At 38.9% G+C, this 23,483-nt stretch overlaps 1 protein-coding gene across 2 annotated transcripts in view; it reads left to right on the top strand.

Moving 5' to 3' along the window:
* The window catches only part of Slc25a36 (solute carrier family 25 member 36), a 36,502-nt gene extending 23,874 nt beyond the window's left edge, over positions 1-12,628 (top strand). For both annotated transcript variants that reach the window (XM_055629722.1, XM_055629723.1), the window contains exons 5-7: positions 3,497-3,563; positions 7,600-7,889; positions 8,761-12,628. In XM_055629722.1, coding sequence (XP_055485697.1) covers positions 3,497-3,563; positions 7,600-7,889; positions 8,761-8,954 — 551 coding nt within the window. In that variant the 3' untranslated portion in view covers positions 8,955-12,628. The remainder of the gene's footprint in view (positions 1-3,496; positions 3,564-7,599; positions 7,890-8,760) is intronic.
* Positions 12,629-23,483: the final 10,855 nt, after the last annotated feature.

Here is a 23,483-nt window from a genome sequence, read left to right as displayed (position 1 = left end):
GGGACATGAATTTGTGTGCATTGTTGATTATTTCATAAAGATTTTACTCTGGTCCCTTTGTTATCCTTCTAGAAGGAAGAATGGTTTACTTTTCAGTTACCATTTAAACCTGAGGTCTTCAGCTTGGCTTTTATCAGCCTTGACCTCCACAGAATAACAATGGTATATTTTAATACATTAAAGAAGTTGTAGTTTTAATATGCTGTCCTACAGCTGTTAAATAATAGTTGCTGTCTTTTGTCTTTGCTTAGCTAATGTTTAGAAGTCTAACACAGTGCTTTCCACTCTAGTCCACTGATACTTGATTACTGCCTTTTTGAAAAGACTTTCTAAGACATACAGGCTATAGTGAATGAGGTCTTAGCTCTTTTAGTGTAGTTTTAAATTTTAAAATAGTTTCAATACTTTTTGGAAGTTGTATATGTTTTGTACTTTCAGAATTTAATTGAAATAAGTATTGAAATGCAAGACCGCAGGTATCACTCACTTAAACATTTTCAGTGAGTTTCTATAGGTGGGATTTGTTTTTAATTGACTTATATTTTCTAGTGGAGTTTTATTTGATTCACAACTTAAATTTGCATTTAAAGTTTTCTAAAGTTTTTCAGTAAACATTGACACTGCTGATTTAATGCCTGTATTGGCATTTTGCTTTAATTGATTCTGGAACAATACAGATTCTTAATTTACAAGTGGATTCATTATACTTTCCATTTTGTTTTAATGTTTTATTGGGTATTCTGAATACATTATGTAATGTAACAAAACTAAAGTGCAAAGTAAAATGATAGGCAGTTTCTAAACATCAGTATCACTATGCCCAGGATCTATGCTGTCATAAATGTAGAAAAAAAATATGTGTTTAGCTGTGGCTAACCACAAACTGCCTTGCCACATAATTTTGTTAATAGTAAAAATTTGTTTTATTCCATTTTTTTTATAACTTGGGTTAATAGGTTATATTTTTTCCAGATTTAATTAGCCCAATAATATTTGTTTGCTACTTAAACTATTTTTTGGCTAAGAAAAAGTAATACTATAAAACTTAAGAACCAGTTAGCATTTTATTTTTTCACTTTAAAGGACCAACAGCTAGTTGCTAAGTAATTTGCTGATTAGCCAGGCTTCTATAATCAGCTGGTGCCAATTACTAGACGAGGTAAGCCAGAACAGCCACAGTGAGCAGGGCTTACAGCAATGGTGTCACAAGGTACCGTTCTCTCACTTCTCCACATTTTCATGTTGTCTGTTACATACTGCATCTGGATAGAGATTTTAGTTAAGTGAGGAATACCTGTTGTTTGCTTTCTGATATTATTTATGGAGGAGTATCAAAGTTACCATTTTAGTGTTAAAAAATTTGTATCCTGAGTAATATTTTAAAATATTTTTTATATGTGGTGTTTCTAGCAAAGTTCTTACCCTAAAGTGAGGGATTTTGTGATGCGGAAAGTAATTAAAGGCAGAAACTTGAACTAAAAGTTTTATTTTAAGGTTGAAAGTGATGGTAATCATTTCAAAAAAGTAAACTGAATGAAAAATTTTAATTGGATAGCTTTATTTTTAGTTTAAGATAGAGATTTCCACTTTATGCTTCTTGAATTGAAGGTTTTCCTAGAAACAATTAAAATCATTGTAAATAATGAATAATAATGTTGTGGATTTATGCTGCTTCCCACATTTTTTCTTAGAAACTCTTCATCTTCCTGTTTAGACACGCAGCTAATATAAATATCTAGGAGTTGCAATTCTTGTTTAACAAATAAGAATTGGGGTTAGAGGGATGTGGCTTTGTAGTTAGACCACTTACCTAGCAGCTGTGAGGCCCTGGTTTCAGCCCCCAGCAACAAGAAGTCATTTAGTTGGTGGTTTGACCTGTATTGACACCTAATAATAGATAAAATATGTTGATTTTAACATTCTCATTTAAAAAAAATAAGGTTCAAAAGAAGAAAATAACAGTGTATGTTTAATCTCAGACTAATTTAAGACAACTATTTAAACTAGTCTGATAATCATGTTTTTTCTTTGAGCAAGAATTCATGTGAACCTCTTATTAAAACAAAAAGGATGTTCTTTAACAGTCTGCTCCATTTTTTAAATTGGTTATGTTCTTGCCAGCGAATGCTGCCAAAGTTATTGATCTCATTCCTTTTTATGTAGTATTAAAAGCACTTAAGAAAAGCAGAAACTAGTCACAGAATTACTTAAAAGTTAATAAACCAAACTTAAATCTTGCTAAATAGGTTAATTGGGACAACCCTTTGTGTGACTTGTGGTTATTTCTACAGTGTTACAACAGGGCATAAAAGAAGTAAAATTTGAGTAAATTAATTATCTGATATTACAAAAGGGGAAAGAGAATTATGGGGCTTTGTAAACAGTTGAGTAAAATCATTTCACTTATGTAGCAACTTTAAAAGCCACAGAAAGTTTATGATTGACTCAAATAACTTAAATGTAGTATTAAATACATTACAGCATTTTTGTTCATATTAAATGTGCTGAGTATAGTATGTCTTCCTAAAAATAACCTGTTTGACTCAGTAGTGTTTGATAGAAGGTATTAAAATAACTAAGTTCCTTATTTCTCTATGTGAGTTTTCAATGAATTTAAAGGCCAGTATGAATAAATGTAATTCTGTGTAGTTTGTATTACTGATCTTAAATGTAAAAGCAAAATAAATACCGTTTGTATAGAAGAAGCATCTTTATAAATTGCTCTCATTAAGATTTCATTTTCTATGCTGTTTTTCTAAAAGATGGTCCCAGAAACCATCTAGAAAGATGGTAGAAAGATGGTCCCAGAAACCCACTGCTCCATAAACCCTAGTTTACTGTCTGAAGCTGAGCCACCGCACCATGAGGTCTGCTGGTCTGCAGCAGCAGTGACTAGAGGACACTTGAACACTAGTGAAGGAGAGTTGCCTTCTCTCCTACTGAGTTTCTTCACTATCTGTAAAAGGGAGAGGGAAATTCTCATTTGTAACTTTTTGGACCTTAAGAGTTTGTTTAATTTGATGACAAATAAATCTCACCTGTTAACCCCAACAGAAACTCTGTGCTAATACTTGTTTAAAAACAAAAACCTTCTGGGCCACAGACCAAATTACCAGTATGTGGCACCATTTGTGTAGGAGATTCCTTTGACTGTGGTGTGACGGGTGACGTGACTCAGCACCAGACAGCTGTTTTAAAGTGCATGTTTTTTTAGCTCTTGAATGCACATCACAGAGTAGAGAGCACTCTCTTTTCATGCAGGTTAGGAGAATGCTTGAGGTGAGGGGAGACTCTGCCCCTGAAAGAATACCATCTAGGAAGGCCAGGCCAGGTGTTCATGGTCACCTGGACATAATTGAAAAGTGTAAAGCTTACTTCAGCTAGTAGTTTCAACATTTGTACATATTTCTGTACTGTCGATTTATGATGTAAAGATCCTTACTGTGAATGCTGTGGTTCCTGTCTACTGACATTCATTTTAAATATATTCGTTTAGGTTTTACTGCAATCACTGCAACAAACCCCATTTGGCTTATAAAGACTCGGTTACAGCTTGATGCAAGGTATGTTTTTATTTGGTTGGTTTGATTCTGAGACAGGGTCTTACTGTAGCCTGGGAGAAGCACAGGCTGCCCTCAAATGTGTGGTATGATCTTGCCTCAGCCTCCCAAGTATTGTTTTTACAGGTGAGTCACCATAGCCGGCTTAAGATCTATTTATCATCATCATCATTTTTAATGTGTGAATGCTTTGTCTCCATGTATACTTGCATGACAAGAGAGGACATCAGATCCCTTTATAGATGGTTTAAACTTAGGTCCTCTGGAACAGCAGCCAGTGCTCTGAACTGCTGAGCTACCTCACTAGCCTGGTATATTTATTTTTAAATTAGATAAGCTAACATGGATTTAGCTAACTTTTTAATGTAAATTTGTATCCATAATGCTTCAGTGTCAGGTTGTCTTGCCTTGTTTATCTTTCTTTGGCTGATAATTTTCTACACAAAAATGGGAATGCATTATGACATTTCCACACACAGACAGGATGTATTTCTTCCATATTCACACATTCACACACACACATTCTCAGTGATAGTAGCTCCATTTCTGCTTTTGTCTTTTGTGTGTGTGCAACTGTGAGTTTCTTCAGTTATTTTCAGGAGCAATAGGTAAGAGTTTATAATACCTTTTAAAATAGCTGCTGCCTATCACTGCACCTAAATCCTCAGGGGAAAGTGGCATCTTATGAAACCCCTTCCCCTCCCCTCACAATGTTGACCAGCCAATCTTGTGGAGATTCTGTAGAGGTCATCACAGCTGCCGTAAATTAGGCCACAGTCATGGGATGACTGGAAGTCTGTATTCCATGCCTTACTCTTGCTCTTAAATTCTTTCCACCCCTTCTTCCAACAGCCCCTTGGAGGGGCTTATGCAGATGTCCTATTTATAGCTAGCATTCAACATTTATTTATTCCTTGTACTTTGACCAACCAGGGTTTTTTGCAGTCACTGCTGCAAAAAGAAGCTGGCAGCAGCATTCTTCTATGGGCGTGAACATAGATATTTAGATGGCAGTTTGACAGGCATATCATATCCATTTAGCAGAACAGCAACAATAGCTTCCCAGCGTAGCCATGGGGTTTTGACTAGTTTTTAGAACCAAATGGGAATGCTTTCCTATGGAGCAAGCCTCACATCCAACCAGAAAGCAGATGGGTACCCCGAGTAGACTTGCCAGCACTGCATCAGGAGGTTCATCTTGCCTCGCCAGTCAGTGTTGTTGCACACAGGGTCCACAGCTGAGTAAATCTGTGGTTGTACTTCTTCCCCCAGCATTCTGTGTAACACTCTGTCACTGAGAGCTAGCTGTTGACTATTTGTTGCTTTTGTTTCATCTCCCACCAGAAGCAAAAAGTTACATAACAGTTGCTAATGAGACAGTCTAATAAGAAAACTACGTGTACGCTGGAGGAGTTTGATGTGTTTTTATTGGGAGATGATAGGTTAACCAAGCCAAAGAAGTGTCCACTACCCGTATGGGTACTTGTAAGGGCCTCCCAACAGCTAACTAAGTTACCTGGTAGCTAGCTAACATTGCTTAATCCAGTGACCTATGTACAAAAAGCCCTGAGCTGGAAGGTAACATTCCTGTGACAGTAGACTTCATTAGTTACCGCTGACCTCAGTTTTACCAAAACAGATTGATTCATTCAACAAAGCTATGCTGAGCAAATACTGTTTCATGTTAGAAGAGTCATCAGGAGTCGTTGAGGTCAACTTAAAATGGACAAACAATGAATGATTTATTTTTAAGCCAGTTTTAATCAGGGACCAGTGAGGGTAAATCTCAGGGAATCTAAAGTACAGGACTTGGACATGTCCTGGGAACTGAGAACAGACCAGAGGAAGCAATGTACCTGGAGTCTTGCCATCTTAGCTCAGCATAAAGAATGGAGAAAGGTCATACTTCCTTTTTTTTAAATAATTTATTTAATTTTATGTACATTGGTGTGAGGGTGTCAGAGCACCCAGAACTAGAGTTAAAGACAGTTGTGAGCTGCCATGTGGGTGTTGGGAGTTGAACTCGGGTCCTTTGGATGAGCAGACAGTGCCCCTAACTACTGAGCCATCTCTCCAGCCCCATGGTCATGCTTCTTAAATAGAAAGATGTAAAGTGAATAAAGACCCCTGAAACTGGGGCCTTTTTTTTTTAAGATTTATTTATTTATGTTTATGAGTACTCTGATTACATGTATACCTGCATGCCAGAAGTAGACCTGAGACCCCAGTATAGATAGTTGTGAGCCCCAATATGGTTGCTGGGAATTGAACCTCGGAAGAGCAGACAGTGCTCTTAACCACTGAGCCATCTCTCCAGCCCTCAAAATGGGGTCTTGCTTTCATTTTGAAGAGGGTTAGTCCATGATCATCGTGGCAGGAGGCAAACAGGCATGGCACTGTAAGTGAGAGCTTTACATACTATGACTGACAGTCAGACGGGACCTGGCATGGTCTTTTGAAGTCCCAAAACTTCCTCCTACATACCTCCTCTAACAAGGCCATAATAGTTCCATGAACTCAGGACCAAGCATTCAAACACCATGAGCCTGGCGGGGGAGAGGGGGCATTGTCATTCAGACTACCACAGAAGTCTGCTGCAGTGATAATAGAGCTAAGGTTCTCTGTACATTTTCCCACCGGTTTTGTATTTTAAAAAATACTGTTGTATCCTGTAGGCTGTTACCAGATCCTTAATAGCTAATTATGCCTGTTTAATTTTCTGCTGTTTTCCATATACATTCATGTTGAATTACATGCTATTTGTAAATTTTGAAAAGGAATGGCTTAGTTGTTTGAATTTTTGACTTGTTCTTTAAATGAAATCTTGAATGTTGTAGCTTTACAAAGTTTCTGAGAGCCAAAGAGCTGAAAGTAATGTAGGTAAGACTTAGCCAGTGGTTTTTAAAGTGTGACATTGTATTGTTGTAAAACTACCACAGTTAGACATTATAGTAGTATTTTTACAAAAAGTTATACATGTATGAAAGAGTAGATTTTAGATATATATTTATATGAAAGAGTAGTTTTTTGGTTTTTTTTTGTATCCTTTTGAAATAACTGCAGTACAGGTAAGATGGCATTAAAGGAGACTGTGTTAGGAAAGATACTGTAGGGACAAGTCATTATTTATCAGGCTACCTGAAGACTACTACATAGGGAGTCTGGCTTACATTTACCTGGTAACTTTTTGGGTGGACGTGTGTGAAATTGAAAGAAACCCAGTTAAATTCCTTGTTTTAAGGCGCAGTATCATAATTAACACTTTCTTGGGGGGGGGGGCATCGCTTAGTTTGTTTTTTTGTTTTGTATTTTGAGACAGAATCTCTATTATGTAGCTCTGACTGGCCTGGAACTTGCTATGTGGACCAGGCTGACCCCAAACTCACAAAGATCCACTGCCATCTGCTTCCCAGAGTGTTGGTATTAAAGATAATGCACCACCATGTTGGCTCTGTTTTCACATATGTGTATGTATATATAGTTATATATGTAGTTACATAGTTATAAATGCAAATGAAATTTAGCCTAGTTAGAACTGGAATGATTACAGTATAAAAGTTTGGGGTTTTGATACGTTTTGAGTCTTTCTTGGGTCAACACTTGGGCATGGCATGGAGTTCCCTATAAGAGTTAGCTGAGGATTTCCTCCCCCTGAATCCCTTAGAGGAGCGCAAGAAGCAGAAGAGTCAGTGTAGTATGATGTGTGTTTGGTAAGATGATAACATGCTACCCATCTAATAGGACAAATTTAAGAGAAAAGACAAGAATTTTCTTTTTCCGGGACAGGGTTTCTCAGTGTAGCCTTGGCTGTCCTGGAACTCGCTCTGTAGACTAGCCTGGCCTCAAACTCAGCGAGATTCTACTGCCTCTGCCTCCTGAGTGCTGGGATTAAAAGCGTGCACCATCACCACCTGGCTGTACTATGAAATTTTTAGTGAGTTGACAAAAGAGCATTGTTTTAAAAAAAGTGTTTCATTAACTTTGATAAAAATATTTCAGTACTTAATGTCAGTAATATTTTTCTCTTTTTACCTCACAGGAATCGTGGGGAAAAGCGAATGGGTGCTTTTGAATGTGTTCGTAAAGTATATCAGACAGATGGACTGAAAGGATTTTACAGAGGCATGTCTGCCTCATATGCCGGCATTTCAGAGACAGTTATCCACTTTGTTATTTATGAAAGCATTAAGCAAAAACTATTAGAATATAAGACTGCCTCTGTGATGGAAAGTGATGAAGAGTCTGTGAAGGAAGCATCAGATTTTGTGAGAATGATGCTAGCTGCTGCCACCTCCAAAACCTGTGCTACCACCATAGCGTATCCACATGGTAAGAGACTAGCTGGTGTGACAGGAGTGCATGTTCTTTGGGGACGTACAAAATTTGATTCAATTGCCGTATAGCAAGATGCAGGCTTCTTTGTTTTGTTTTGTTTAAGCAAAGTTTCTCTGTGTGTAGCCTTGACTGTCCAGGACTTGCTTTGTAGACCAGGCTGGCCTCGAACTCAGAGAGCAGCATGTCTCTGCCACTTGGAGTGCTGAGATTACAGGTGTGCACCACCACACCCAGCTTAGATGCTGTTCTTAATACTGTAAGTCTAGGTACGCTGTTGTTTTTAAATGGGAAACAAGAAGAAATATTAAAAATTGTAATTTGCAGCTGGACACAGTGGCACACACCTTTAATGCCAGCACTCGGGGCAGCAGAGGAAAGTAGATCTCTGAGTTCAAGGCCAACCCAATCTATAAATCGAGTCCAGGACACCCAACACTACACAGAGAAACCCTGTCTTCTAAAAACAAACAAACAAAAAATGGAATTTGCCCAAGGATCACAAATGGATCCCAAATTTAAAGTTCTTGAATTGCAAGGATCTAAGCAATTTTATGTATCATGTTGGCACATTAAGCATGCCCACCAAAAATTTATTTCTGATATATTGTTACCGTTTTATGAATATTATTTGTTCATCGTGCTGTGTTTATTTTATACCCTTAAATCTGTGCAATAGATTCTTTAGTATATATGACTTGGACTGTATTAGTTTAGTGTTTTTGTAATTTGGCTTCAGTAAACTATACATTGAATCAGTATCATGAGTTTATAGAGTGACAGATCAAGTATGTGCTCAGTATGAGGAGACTGGAAAAACAGCAGTAATGTTTCAGTAAAATGATTCTTCTATTTTTTTCCTGAACAGAAGTTGTAAGAACAAGACTACGTGAAGAAGGAACAAAATACAGATCTTTTTTTCAGACACTATCTTTGATTGTTCAAGAAGAAGGTTATGGGTCCCTTTACCGCGGTCTAACAACTCATCTGGTGAGACAGATTCCAAACACAGCCATTCTAATGGCCACTTATGAATTGGTTGTCTACCTCCTTAATGGATAGCAGCAGGGGCTGCCATGCTACAGAGCAGGGAGACCAAAAGATGCCAGTGGACCAGGGGATCTTGAAGCCAGCAAGGTGGACAGAAGACAGTAGATTGGAAACATGTTTTAACTACTATGGCTGAGTGGAAGTTTGGTTATAAAACATAAGATACCACACTACACTGGTCTTTCAGTAAAAAAAGCCTGTGCCGCCTCTTAAGAGAATGCTTTGAAAAGCATTCCATGCTCAAAATTGCCGTTTTCTCTGCCATTGATCAACAGCTATGGTTTCGTTGTATTGATTGACAACATTCAGAATATAGTGTTAATTCCATGAGCTTTTTTTTTTTTTTTTTTTTTTTTTTTGGCCTTTTAAACAAAGTCATCCCTAGGTATATACTGTGCTGTAGTTTTCCAAAGAGAGTAGTGACAATTACAGATGTCTAACTAGATTTCCCCTGGAATACTCTAAACAGTAGGTAGATCCTTAATACCATTTCCCCAAAAGATCTTACCTGCTACAATATTTTATTTGACATCAGTGATCACTGCACTTTAACATATTTTATGTATTTTCAGCATTAAAAATGTTTTGGTTATAGCTAAAAGATATCTATCATAATGTGGACTTTAAGTTTACATATCAAATGCACATGGTTAATCAAATGCACATGGTTTTTGGTTTGGGCTATAAAGAAAGCGAGTGGATGGGCTGGAGAGATAGCTCAGCCATTAAAGGCTAGGCTCACAACCAAAAATATAAGAGTTCGGTTCCCAGCACCCATGGTTGTCTCTCTAGCCCCCCCCCCAAAAAAAAAAGAAAAAGAAAAAGCAAGTGGATACTGACTCAGTGACTTAGAGAACATCCTCAAATTTTCTCCAATTATGAAATGCATGAATGGATGCAATTTTGATTCCATAATCTGTGAGCTGTAATGTGATTATCACAGTCTCAACCCTACTTTAAAAGTAGAAAAGCTAACACTTGAACTTTTTCTACTTACTTTCACATTAAGAATTTTAACCTTTGAGTTATTTCCACATCTGTATTGGTTGGTAGAGAAAATGGTATTTTTCAGTTTTGTCCTTTATAGGTTCCTTGAAGTATTTAGGACAATATAACTATTACAAAAAGAAGCCTTCAGCTATCAGATAGAGCAAATCTTAGTTGGCAAAGAGTCTGTAAATGAGTGTGCTGCATTGGACAATGTTATTCTGTCCTAGTTTCTGGAATGCTCTGTCATAGAGCTGGGCTAATTTTAGTTCAATGTGTTAACAAGATGTAGTTTTAAAATTTTGCTATTGAGTCAGCAACACCTTCTAATACTTTAATGTATGATATATGGCCATTATGAAGGTGTTTGCTGCAGTACTATAGATTTTCCTATGGGTGTTGCTATACTAGTATATTAAGCTTCTACAGTTAAACTCCACTGCGGTACTTAACTCATCAGTGTACCTTAACTTCACATTTTGCGCAATGGCTTTCTCTTCAGAGTGACTTTGTGAATGCGCTTTGTGGCCTTTTGAGGGGTTAAGAATTAGGAGAGAATTCATGTTAGTTTTTTTAACGTTGTTATGTATTGGGCAGAAGCAGTGTTCATAATATTTTTCTGGATTTTACATATGTTTTGGAGATCTTAACAGTGTTTTAAGTGTGCAGTGTACTGTGTAATGCCACAATATTATGGAAAAACCACATGCCATTGAAAGCTTTTTCTGCTCTCACCAATGAAGTGTAATTCCTTCTTAAATTTCTCACCTTGACTTCCTTGTAACAGTAACTGGATGTTTTTGAGGTGCTCAATTGGAATTACAAATATTCCAGTCAATGTATTTGGAGACCAAAGGAAGTTTAGATTGTTACCTTTGGAATTATTACAGCTTTGACATTTATTACATGGAACATACCAAAAAATAAATACCTGCTTGTGGGTTTAACTTAAATCTGTAGAGGAGGTCTCAGGCTATAGTGTTTCCTCTTCAGGTGCCATTGATACTGCCTAATACAGCACCATTTGCTCGTGGGAAGATCCATAACACTTAGTTGTGTTGAATGTAGGGCATGTTCTCCTGTGTTACACAAATCGCAAGGGATGAAGAATGACACACAAACCAGCAGCCAAGGAACACCTTATGTAGTCGTAGCAAATCCATAATAAGTGTCCTTCAAGAAAGAACATGTGATATTCTGTATTTTGCAAGGAAGACTTATTAACCTCTAGTACATTGTACTCAGCTTTTAAAGTATTAGTGTGTGTTCTGCAGAAAGGGGTTTTAGAGTCTCAGTATTTCCTTGTAAAGCAGCTGTTGGAAAGGAGCAATGAGGTCTTTTGTTTTCCCCTGAGCACTATCTGCCACAGTTTACTTTATGACAGAGATAATCCAAAAGAAAACTCATACGTGTGTTATATATAGTTTGTCTCTAAAGTATTTCTTTGAAAATTTTCTTAAATCAGTTGTAATGTTTAAAAAGATGTGCATACTCTATGCATTGGCCTTTTTACAACCTGTTTTCAGTCGGATAACCTTTTAAAACTTCTTAGAGACCTAGTGTGGACCTTGTTGTATACTTTTGTTGTAGTCTTCTCAGAATATTGAACTTAGGCTGGAACAGTAACTACTGGAAGCAAACCTCACACAGCAGCAGCTAGAACTCTGCTACTGTTGCTCAAAGGCTTGAAACTTGCATATTCCAGTTGGTGAATTGCCAAGCTGTAGTAGGATACCATACAGTGCTTTAAATTTCCAGGGACCTGCTACCAGACTTGTCTTTGGTTTGGTTTGATTTCTTCCTTCCTTTTATTTTATTTTTTTTTAATGATTTGCCTCTTACTGCCCAAGATGACCTTAAACTTCTGCCTTTGCTGTCATAAGAGACCCGCCCCTCCATACTCACTAAATCTGTCCAGTTCCCATTATGTAACTGTGTGGAACCAACCTGACTGACTAGAGGGGGCTCAAGCTAGATTGTAATTCTGAATTCTGTAATTCTGACAGCATTGTTAGGTCACATAGCCCAGCCTTTTGTCTCCTAAACCTGGATGTTTGCCCCATTAGGATGAGCACAGTTTGGGGTGTTTAAAAGAATAAATGTTCATTTACTAAAGTCTAAATATTTGGCTTTTTAAAATCAGAAAATAGTGATTTCAATTTGAAGACTGTAAGTGGAAGAAATCCCTGTTTTCTTCATGCCTTTTGGTTCACATGCTCTTCTGTCTGAACTGTTTTAGTGTGCTGGGGACCCCTGTGGGGTGTATACACAGCTCATTTATCATCGTTAATCACAACTTTCAACATTCCTTAGAAGATCGGTATGTCTGATTAAATAGGACAGAATGTAAAAGAAAGTGTGCTTTTCTGCCTCCTCACATACCTTCTCCACCATAACTTTATGTTTCTCAAGTGTACCTTGACTTTTATGCTATCCATTTTAGAAACTAAAAACTCTAGTTCTGATCAGTTTTGTTAAACTTTTTGAATGTACCCCAGTGGATGTGAATTAAATTATACCAATCATTCATAGTTTAGTCAGCTTTAAAAGAGCTGATGAGTTTTGCCCATTCATGTGAGTGTTACTGTTGTTGCATTTTTGTACATGGCTGCAAATTATGTGCATTTATTTTGTATTTATGTTAACTAGCTGACTTGTACTTGAATTAAAATTCAAAAATTAAAATACGCTTTTGAAAATGTGGGTTTTTTTTTAATATATCTTAATATTGTGTCATGGTGAAGATAAAATTGTACTGGCATTATACTGTGTGTGGAACAGACTGCATTCCTTGTCTCAGTGTTGGGCTCATTTACTCATGCCTCAGACTTTCTGCCCTTTAGACCTGATAGTGTCTGTGGGAATCAAAAAGTCAGGTAGTGTAATTCCTTCATAGCTTGGTAAGAAGTATCTGTTGTTGTGTGGCCTTACAAGTCCATTGATCTTTGCTTTTCATACATCAAACAAATCCAAATTATAGGTTTCAAGAAAGTTAAGGATATTTTTTAAAACAAAAGCTTGTAGAATGACCTGGTGAATCCATACCCAGTGCATGATGTGGATAAAATGATGCTAGTGGGCAGGCAAGATGGCTGCGCTGGAGGAGAAGGGGCACTTGCGGCCAAGCCTGGCCACCTGAGTGGGTCTTTGGGGTTCACATGATAGGAGCCAAAAACCACTTCCTGAAAGTTGTCCTCTGACTTAAGCATAAATCCAAAACTTTCTCCTTGTCATAGCTCTTGACATTCAGTAACACACACACACACACTCGCCCTGGCTTCCTAAGCCTGTAAGAATGTGTGTAATACTAACTCCCCTTCTTTCATGTGATTCCCTGCACTCTGCCGAAGGCTTGGCACCCTAGCTTGCTTGCTCTCTCCCTCTCCCCCTCCACACACACAGAACAGTTTTTAGTGGGATTGTGCTCCTAGTGTCTACCTTCTTTACAGTTGTCATATTTTAAGTCTCCATGAGTCGCCATCAGCAACAAACATAACACATTCATTTTTTTTAACATCCTTATTTTACTGGAGTTTATTTCCAAATAATTTTCTCATCAGGGCTGAAGGCAAAATAATCTCCTTGACTTCATAAATATGATATTTATTTACATTGTATTTCTATTTTGTTTTCTACTATCATTTAGGTAGTAATGAAGATGTTTTATTTTTTGTTCAGCTCAACAAATTGGAAACATTTATTTTTTTATTTTTATTAATTAGTTACATTTTATTAACGCTGTATCCCCCTTCCTCATTCCCTCCCAATCCTACCCTCCCTCCCTCATCTCCTCCCTGCCCCTTTCCAAGTCCACTGATAGGGAGGACCTCCTCCCCTTTCATCTGACCCTGTTTTATCAGGTATCTTCAGGACTGGCTGCAAAGTCGTCCTCTGACCCACATGGTATATACTCACTTATATAGACCTATAAGATATGATAAACATAATGAAATCTATACACCTAAAGAAGATAAGAAAGAAGACCCGGGGTAAGATGATCAACCTTCACTTAGAAAGACAAATGGGATGGACATTGAACGTAGGAGAAAACAAGTAACAGGCCAGGAGCCTACCACAGAGGGCCTCTGGGAGACTCTACCCTGCAGGGTATCAAAGCAGATGCTGAGACTCAACCAAACCTTCGGCAGAGTGCAGGGAATCATATGAAAGAATCGGGAGTTAGTATTACACACATTCTTACAGGCTTAGGAAGCCAGGTCAAGTGTGTGTGTGTGTGTGTGTGTGTGTGTGTGTGTGTGTGTGTGTGTGTTACTAAATATCAAGAGCTATGACAAGAAAGTTTTGGATTTATGCGTTCTCAGCCTTAGTGTCACATTTGTACAACTTGTAAAACTTAATGCGTTTTCATTTTGCAGACTTTCCTGACCACTCTTAGATTGTTTTCCAAGTTATTTTTTAGGCTATTTATGAATGGGTTTGTTTACTTTATTTCTTCAAGTATATATTTCTTATTGGTATATAGAAAGGCTGCTGAGTTTTATGTTAATTTTGTATCCCACCATTTTGCTGAAAGTGTTCATCAGTTCTAAGAGTTCTCTGGTAGAGTATTTATCTATCTATTTATTTATTTTATTAGTTACAGTTAGTCACTTTGTATCCCAGCCGTAGCCTCCTTGGTAGAATCTTGTAGAGTGTCCTGTCTGGAATTACACTATCTACAAGTAGAGGTGCTTGGAGTTTTTCCTGTTTTTCTTTTATTTACTCGTGTGTGTCTTGTGGCTTTAGTTTAAGAGTTCTAGTATGATTGAATGAGAATAGAAATTTTTATTTAAATTATTATATTAACAAAATACAGGTTTGTCACAGCGTTTGTCACACAGATGTGTTCCTCCTTAGTGTCTTTAAGACAACATGAAGGACATAACATTTATCTATTGCTATATGTATATTAAACCATCTCTATTTCTGGACTAAAACCAGCTTGATAATTGTGAATGACCATTTTTTCCATTAATTTATTTACTTTACATTCCAATCTCAGCTTCCCCTCCCTCATCTCCTCCTAGTACCTTCCTTCCCCTCCCCAATTCCTTTCTCCTCAGAAAAGGGGAGGCCTTCCATGGACATCAGTCTGCCTTGGCATCTCAAGTGGTAGAAGGACTAGGCACATACTCTCCTTTTGAGGTGAGACAAGGTAGCCCAGTTAGGGGAAAGGGATTCAAAGGCAAGCAGTAGAATCAGAGACCGCCCCTACTCCAGTTGTTGACGAGAACCAAGCTGCACATCTAGGATATACATACGTGTAGAGGTGAATAATCTTTTTTTTATTGTATTTTTGAACTCTAAGTAGTTTTTTGAGAGTCTTTATGTTCATAAGGGAAATTGATGTGGAATTTTCATGCATCTTTGTCTGGGTTTGGTATCAAGCTAATAGTAGCATCATAAAAGAGTTTTGTAATATTTCTACCTGCTTTATCTTCTTGAATATTTAAAGGAACAGTGGTTTTAGTTCTTGGAAGGTCTTCTAAAATTCACCACTAAATCCATCTGGACCTGGAATTTTTTTGTTTGAGATTTTTAAAGTACTACTGCAATCATAATTGCTGATCTTCATGTTATTTTTGTAGGCCACCCACATTATAAATTCATCCATTGCTTATAGTATTTCCAATTGAATGGAATGTTAGGGGGTTTTGTTTGTTGTTTTTTGTTGTTGTTTGGTTGGTTGTTTAGTTGGTTTTGTTTGTTCAAGACAAAGTTTCTCTGTAGACCAGGCTGGCCTTGAGATCCACCTGCCTCTGCCTCCTGAGTGCCAGGATTAAAGGTACCACGCCCAACCCAACTTTTTGTTTCATTGAATCCTAGTACTTTCTTGTTTCTATTTCAGTAATTTCTTCCCTGATCTCACTATTTTTATCCATGTACTGATTTGGGGGTTAGCTTTTTATTTGTCCAAGGCCCTAAGTTGTATCATTAAGTAATTCATTTGAGATGTCTCTTACTACTTATTTACTATAGGCACCAACAGCTGTAAACTGCCCTCTTAGGACCACCTGCATTATTTTCCAGGGGTTTTGGAATGCTATGTTTTCATACTCATTTTTCACTAGAAATGTTTTAAATTTTCCCTTCTTGATTTCAGTTACTCATCATCCATTGTGGTGGTGTTTAGTCGGCATAAGTTTGTACATGCCCTATCGCTTCTCTCTAAAAAAAAAAAAAATGCATTTATTTGCTTGGGTACACACAACAACCAAGGAGAAGAATAGAGTATAAATAAAAAATAATGGGAAAATAATCCCATTCTTGCCTGCATTCATTTGTTTGCTTTTGTAATGGTTAATATGATGTTTTTCAGAGTGGCACCTGCGTAAACTTCTGCACTACTGGTGATTAATGCTGGTTTGCAGGCCAAAGTAGAGTTCGTCCTGTGGATACCAAACTCCCCTTATGACCATGTGTGTTGTGCTGTGGGGGCATAGAACTCTGTCTAGGTCATTAAGGTGGATTAAGGTGGGACCTGATCTTCTGGATGTCAAGACAGCTCTATAAATATCATCAATAAAAATGTCTGCCTAGAGAGATGGCTCAGCAGTTAAGAGCACTGGCTGCCCTTATAGAGAACTGGGGTTTAATTCCCACCACCTACATGGTGTCTTAAAATAGTCTATGACTCCAGTTGCAGGGTTTCCAACATCCCCTTCTGGCCTCAACAGGTAGCAGACATAATGTATACATACATACATACATGCAAGCTAATATGCATGCGCATAAACAGCTTACCTAAGAAGAATAAAACCATCAGAAATTTAAAAGGTGGAATATATCAACACCATCTTCATTGATACAGCAACAAAAGATCACCAAGTGTATAGTTGTTACAGCACTCAACCAACTTGATCTAGTTGGCATTTATAAAACACTCTAGACAACAAATATCTTTTAAATGAATATGCTGTATACACCAAGGTAGACCCTGTGTTGGGTTACAGGGAGTCTGAACAAATTTTTAAAAAGGAATAAAGATGCCTGGAATAGCCTCCCCAATACTCTGAAGTTCAACAGCCTACTTCTAAGTAACACACTCATCAAAGAAGAAATCATGAGAGACAATTTGGAGGCAAACAACAGTTTTAGAAAGTATGAAAACTTTCAGAAAAGACTGCCTTCAAAGGGTAGAGAACAACTTAAGCCCTTACACTAAAGGAGAAACAAAAATCAATGATGTAAGCTGCTACCTTAAACTAGAGAAGGGCCAAATTCCTAAATAGAATGTTGTAGTAAATTAAAAATGAGCTGTTGGGGTATAGGTTTATTATTAGCCATATGATTATCACAGCGGTATTATTTATTATCACAAACAATAAGACACCTGTTAGATTTATAATTGCCTTATTTTCCTTGGGCTCACCTACACTGGCTGAATAACCTCACCATCCATCTCCCAGCCCCCATCCAATGCCATCCACTTTAATCCTCCTCATCTGATCTACCTTCCATACATAATCCTGAGGGACCACCTGGGAATGAGAAACAACAAGCTGTAAACTATCTACAACCAGCTGTAAACTATAGAGCAAACGTGACCTGATTTTCAGGTATAAAAACCCTGTGCTTTGCATGTTCGGGGTCATCTCCTGCTTTTGGAGGGGCGACCCTATCGAGATAGCAATAAAACCTCTTGCTTTTGCATGGAGCTGGGGTCTGTGAGAGTTCCTGGGAAGGGCACAATCCTGAGCAGTGAGACTCCAGGTCTTACAATCCCATGGTACTTGTTTGTATTGTTCATCTGGGCCCTTTCATGCCTTTATTGGAGTCTTTCCTCCCAGCCCACATAGTTTCTTATCCACACAAACCGGTCCTAGCATCCTCCTTCCTCTGTTCCTATCTATCGACAGTGGATTCTCTTAAACCCTTTCCACACCCGGAAACTGTAGCCACGCCTGCCCCATTCTGCCCTGCCCTGGTATAGGCCGCTTAATCAATGTCTTAGGCAGGTTTACAAAACAAGGATAGGTGTAAACAGATCTTGAGGGCCAGTAACATGGATCAGTCCAACCTCCAACAATAGAAGAAAACAAAAGTGGTAATAAAGAAAGCTGTCAGTCAAAAAGGAAATGAAAAACATCTGTAACATCAACAGCTACATTGAAGTAGATAAAAGATAAACAGAGAGTCCAATCAGTGTGACCAGAAGCAGAGACGGGCATCCGATAAATAGTACAGATGCTGAAGGGCAGTAAGCAACAGCTATAGCTCTTTGAAATGAGTCAATACAGTGTATCTCAGTGCCCATCAAAGGCTATCTTCATATCTGCTTCTGAGTATTTCAGAGGCAACACCAGACTACAGTGTGTGGCTTTTCTGCAGAGAAATTAGGACAGCTGGGATGAGTCCAGCCCCCAGTACTATGAATGGTCTCAGCTGTTTCACTTTCTCATTCTAGATAAGCCTCACTCTCAGCTCTTAGGTAAGTCTCAGTGATTTAACGATGAGTGAAACCCCAAACATCCATTTTTGAAAGGACTGGTATCCGGTCATCCATTATACCCCTTTTAGAACATGGGTCTTCTGTATCTGCCCAGTTACCATCAAAACTGGGCAAAAGAACTGTTGTTGAAATGGTCATTAGATTCTAGTGGGCTCCTATACCCCAGCTAGTTACCAAATAACTGAGACAGATCTCCTGGATTTATAAAAGCTTTAACACACTAACTGGGCAGACATCAGCCCTCTAAACTACTTTGCTATTTCCCAGCTACACACTTGGCTTAGTCGTTCCTTTCTGGGCTGCTTCTGTTCTATCAGGCTAGTCCTCTTGGCCACCAACTGGTCCTTCTCTTAGCTTTGTTTCCTCCTGCTATATCTTCTGCTTCCTCTCTCCCCTCTTCCCAGCCCTGGTGGTCCCCATCTAACCCCAACCCTCTAACCTAAACTCTGCCTACCTCTCCTGCCCAGTCACAGGCTTCAGCAACCCTATTAACCAATCAACTTTAAATTAGGTAGAGCAACGTTTACACAACAAAGACAGGTGTATGTGAGAATGTGCACATCTGGGTGGCAACCAGATCTTGGGAGCCAGTAATTAGCATTAGAATACATAACACCAGACCAAACCCCAACAGAGAACCACAACTGGGTCTTTTCGACACCATCATATCCTGCCTGTTCTTAGAAAACAAACACTCCCATCTTTCCTCTGGATGGTGACAATCAACTCCATTGACTAAAACAGTGACTCTTCTTGCCTCCAATGTGCCAAATGCATCTTATAATTTAAATGAGTTTTTTTTTTCTTTTTATTTTTATTTTTAGTTACATTTTGTTAACTCTGTGTCCCAGCTGTATCCCGCTCCCTCATTCCCTCCCCAACCCCACACTCCCTCCCTGGTCTCCTCCCTGCCCCTTTCCAAGTCCCCTGATAGGGGAGGACCTCCTCCCCTTTCATCTGACCCTGTTTTATCAGGTATCTTCAGGGCTGGCTGCAAAGTCCTCCTCTGTGGCCTAACAGTCTGCTCCTCCCCTGGGGGGGGTGTCAAACAGCCTGCCCTTGAGATCCTGTTAGAAATAGTCCGTGTTCCCCTTACTTTGGAAAACTACTTGGTTACTGAGCTACCACAGGCCACATCCGAGCAGAAGTACTAGGTTATATCCATAGATGGTCCTTGGTTGAGTGTCAGTCTCAGAAAAGACCCTGTGCCCAGATATATTTAAATGAGTTCTTAATGTGTGCTTGCAGAAGTGCTTCAATCTTTGGAGACCTGTGCCTCTAAATCTGCAGAGCCCAAAAGTTGCAAGTCCCTGAGAGTCATCGACTCAGCCACTTAGACTATGTGTCGCTGTAACCAGGCATGCAGAACCACATAATCTTTCAATATTAGTGTATATATGCTACTCTGGTGCCTGGTAGGTGAGTGACTCGTGGCCTGAAGCTTCAGATGTACCTTCATTAGACCACTGCAGTGACCTTTAAGGCCAGAAGCTTAAGTGTGATACATTGCATGATACAAGAGGCCTGTGGTCACAGGCCCAATCCCCACACTTCCTCGCCTGTAAAGTGGCCCCTGGTTTGACATGCAGACCACATTCTTAGTTCTCAAATGGTGCTGCTGGTGAGGCAAGCAGAAAAAAAAATCAAAGACTTGAAGATCAAGCCTAGTTCTGTTAGCACACATTCCTGAACCTTCTCAAAATGCAAGACCTTTTATATAGCCAACTTCTCAATGGTTTCCTGGTCTCAAGGAATGGTTCCATACTTGTCACTTAGCTTCAGCCGCCGTTAAAGGAAGACAGCCACTAGGTGGCAGCAATAGCTAGATCAGACCAGACAAGACAAATCCATGCCGTTGGACCCAGGAAAGGAAAGCCTCCATCTCCGGGAGTAGATTACTTTGCTACTGTACCTGTTTTGAACAGTAGGGTAGGAATTTAAGTTTTCCAGAGGCATTGCCCCCAGATGACCCCATCTAGGGTCCTGTTCTTTCCCAATCTGGCCTGAACATACCGACCTACCTTGGTTAGGTGCTATAGTCTTCGAAGCAGATTCTTTTCATGTTGCTGCTCATCTCTCTGGATTTCACTCTTGGTTTTCAGCTGTCTGTTAATCGTTGCAACCTTGGCTAGAATAGTCAGAGATGCATTTGCACTTTTCAAATGGGCACTTGTCTCTGCAGTTTTGGCAATGGACAAAGACCAGTGTATCTGTCTCAAAACTGTCCATGCCTTCTTCCCTTCCATATCTCATGTTGCCTGGAATGAGAACACCATGCCTGAAGTCAGCCAGCTGGTGGCAAGGCAGCCAGAAGCACACATGATGGGACTGAATGGAAGTACAAAGGGATCTGGGTGCCAGGTGGCACAGTGGAGCCTCCACAGCACTCTGGACAACCTACCTCTGATGGACAAGAAAAAAAAAAAAAAAAAAAAAACCTGCTTAAGTCACTAGATTTTGGATTTCTGTTACAAAGGAAAAAAAAAAAAAGAAATGAGCAAATTGCCCCCTCATCTTAATTGTATGATCATGGAAATGTTAATAAAAATTCAAATTATAAGGATCACCAAAAACTATCAATACCCATACCTACAAGTATCCTTGAAGGTTTTAATCATCTGTTTTTATTATCTGTTTTATCAGATCACTCCAAACTCACACGTTTTCCGCAGGCTAGGAATCAGGCCATCCAACACACACCCACTTTTTGGGTTAGTTATGCCTTGATATCAACGTGATAAAAAAAGCTGCAGGCTGATCCCGCTCATGGAGCAAACTGAAGTTATTTTGGGTTTTTTAAAGGCATTTTTGGTTTCTTTGGAGACAGGATTCCCTGTGCAACTCAGTTTGGACTGGAACTATTTATGTTACGTAGAGCCGCCTGCTTCTGTCTCCCGAATACTAGTACTACAAGTCTATCATGCTCCAGATTCCTGACATTAAAAAAAGTATCTGTTATTTTTGTACCTGTGTGTGCAGAGACCTGCAAAATTCAGAATCGGGTGTCAGATCCGCTAGGAGCTGGAGTTACTCTTTGACCTGGGTGCTGGGAACCAAATTTTGGACCTCTGCAAGAGCAGCAGCATTCCTAAGCACTGAGCCACCCCACCAGCTCTATTCGTGGCATTTTGTAAAAAGGCAGTAAGTCATGACACAACTGGATTAATCCCAAGAATTCCAGGTTCATTTATCATTGGTATTAGTGTAAATTTAGCACATCAAAAGTTTAATGAAGAAAAAAAAAACATAGGATTCTCATGGAAAGGAATTCAGCAAAACCTGGTGTTTGTTCATAATTACTTAGCAAACTAGAGACAGAAAGAGGAAATATTCTTTGATTTAAAGATATTTTCCCAGCCCTAGGGAGACAGATCTCTGAGCCTCACTAGCTAGCCAGTCTAGCCTAATCACCAGGTCCCAGTGAGAGACTGTCTCAAAAAGGTGTAAGTCTTTTGAAGAATATCTAAGGTTGACCTCTGACCTCTGTATGCACGCAGGCATATGAGTGTACATATACACCCATGCACACACATAGAAATCCAAAATATACAGTAGAACAAAAGGCCTGAGGAGCTTGGATGCTTCTCAAGAGGTGAGGAGAGGGGGACATTGGAGCTACAAAGTTTGGGATAATTAAAGACTATATGGCTTGAATACAGGGATACAGAGAAAACAATGGGGCTGAAGGCAGAGCCAAGAACAGACACATGCTTAAAGCAGAATCGTGGCTGGAAGATGGGTGTGGTGGTGAATGCCTGCAGCCCCAGCTCTTGGAAGGCTTGGACAGGAGATTGAGAGGCTGAAGGCAGCCTGGACTACAACAACAGAACCCTTGACAAAGCAAAAGAGCAGAAAAGAAAAACAAACAAACAAAAAAAAAAAACTTGATTGGGTCTGAAATAGCATGACAAAACTGGACAGACTATCCAAATGGTACTGGCTCTGTGGTTAGCCATATGGAAATATATGAGGCTGGATATTCATCTCCAGTTGGTGAATACCTCATGCCCTAGAATCCTTCCTTTTCAGGTAGATCAGACTTAAATGTGACAGGCCAACCTTTCATAATTGTAAGAAATCATAGGGGGAAAGTCCCTGTAAACTAGTTAAGGGGAAAGATTTTTTTCTGTGCTCAGTATTAAAATGCACACCAGACAGGAAATGACTGGTAAATTAGTCTACATTAAACTTTAGAGCTTCTTTTCCTCAAAATACTTCACAAAAAGGAAAATCTAATCCAAAGCCTGGAAATGTTTGTAATACATACAACTGTCAAGGGATAGAATCGGAATACAGAAAAACTTGTATGAATCAGTCAGTTAAAAGGCAACCCAATAAAAATCTGGACAAAGGTCATAAGTGGGCATTTTACAGGAGAATAAAACCGAATATACCATAATAAACATGGGGGGAAGTTCATCTTAGTAGCAATTAGGAAACAGCAAGTTAAGATTGCAATGAAATGTGATTTTAAATCTTTCAAAAATGCAAAAACTAGAAGTCAGACCTTTGGATGTGGGACAAAGAAATTCTTAGGCGCTGCAGTTGCCTAAAGTGAGACTGAATCAACACTGGAAAAAATATACGTTGTACAGTTGATGCTAATAGCATATAAGCTGGCCGGTTCGCTCCTAGACACAGACCCCAGAGAAAACATAGCTCAGATGTTCCAGGAGTCACACAAGAATGTTCATAGCGGCCTGGTTGCCATAGCAAAACACTGAAAACAGTCTCTGTGTCCAAGAATAGAAGAATGGAGAAATTCACATGAGGGAAAAATGAATGAACTCCAAGACTAGCCCGACTCGGTCCAGGAACCTGATTTTGAATAAGAAAAGTAAATCCTAAGGGTAAGAAAAGTAAGCCGCCACTGAAAGATCAAACCTGCAAAATGCAGCAGTGTATTTAGGCAAGCAGTTTCCCTGTCAGTACGGTAAAGTAAGCCAAGAGAAGGATAAACAGAAAATTCCTGAGGATAGCCATCTTGGGCAGGAGAAAATATTTTTCTTCGTTTCTGTTGCCGTATAACAAACCACCCCCAAACTTCACTCAGATACTAGATGATAAGATATGCACTTATTATCACTTAGTTTCTGGGGACC

This window comes from Psammomys obesus, unplaced genomic scaffold (assembly GCF_907164565.1).
Source record: "Psammomys obesus unplaced genomic scaffold, mPsaObe1.curated_primary_1811, whole genome shotgun sequence".
In the NCBI taxonomy this organism is placed as follows: Eukaryota; Metazoa; Chordata; class Mammalia; order Rodentia; family Muridae; genus Psammomys; species Psammomys obesus.
Note: the sequence above shows the minus strand (reverse complement) of the source record. Positions and strands in the feature narration are given on the sequence as shown.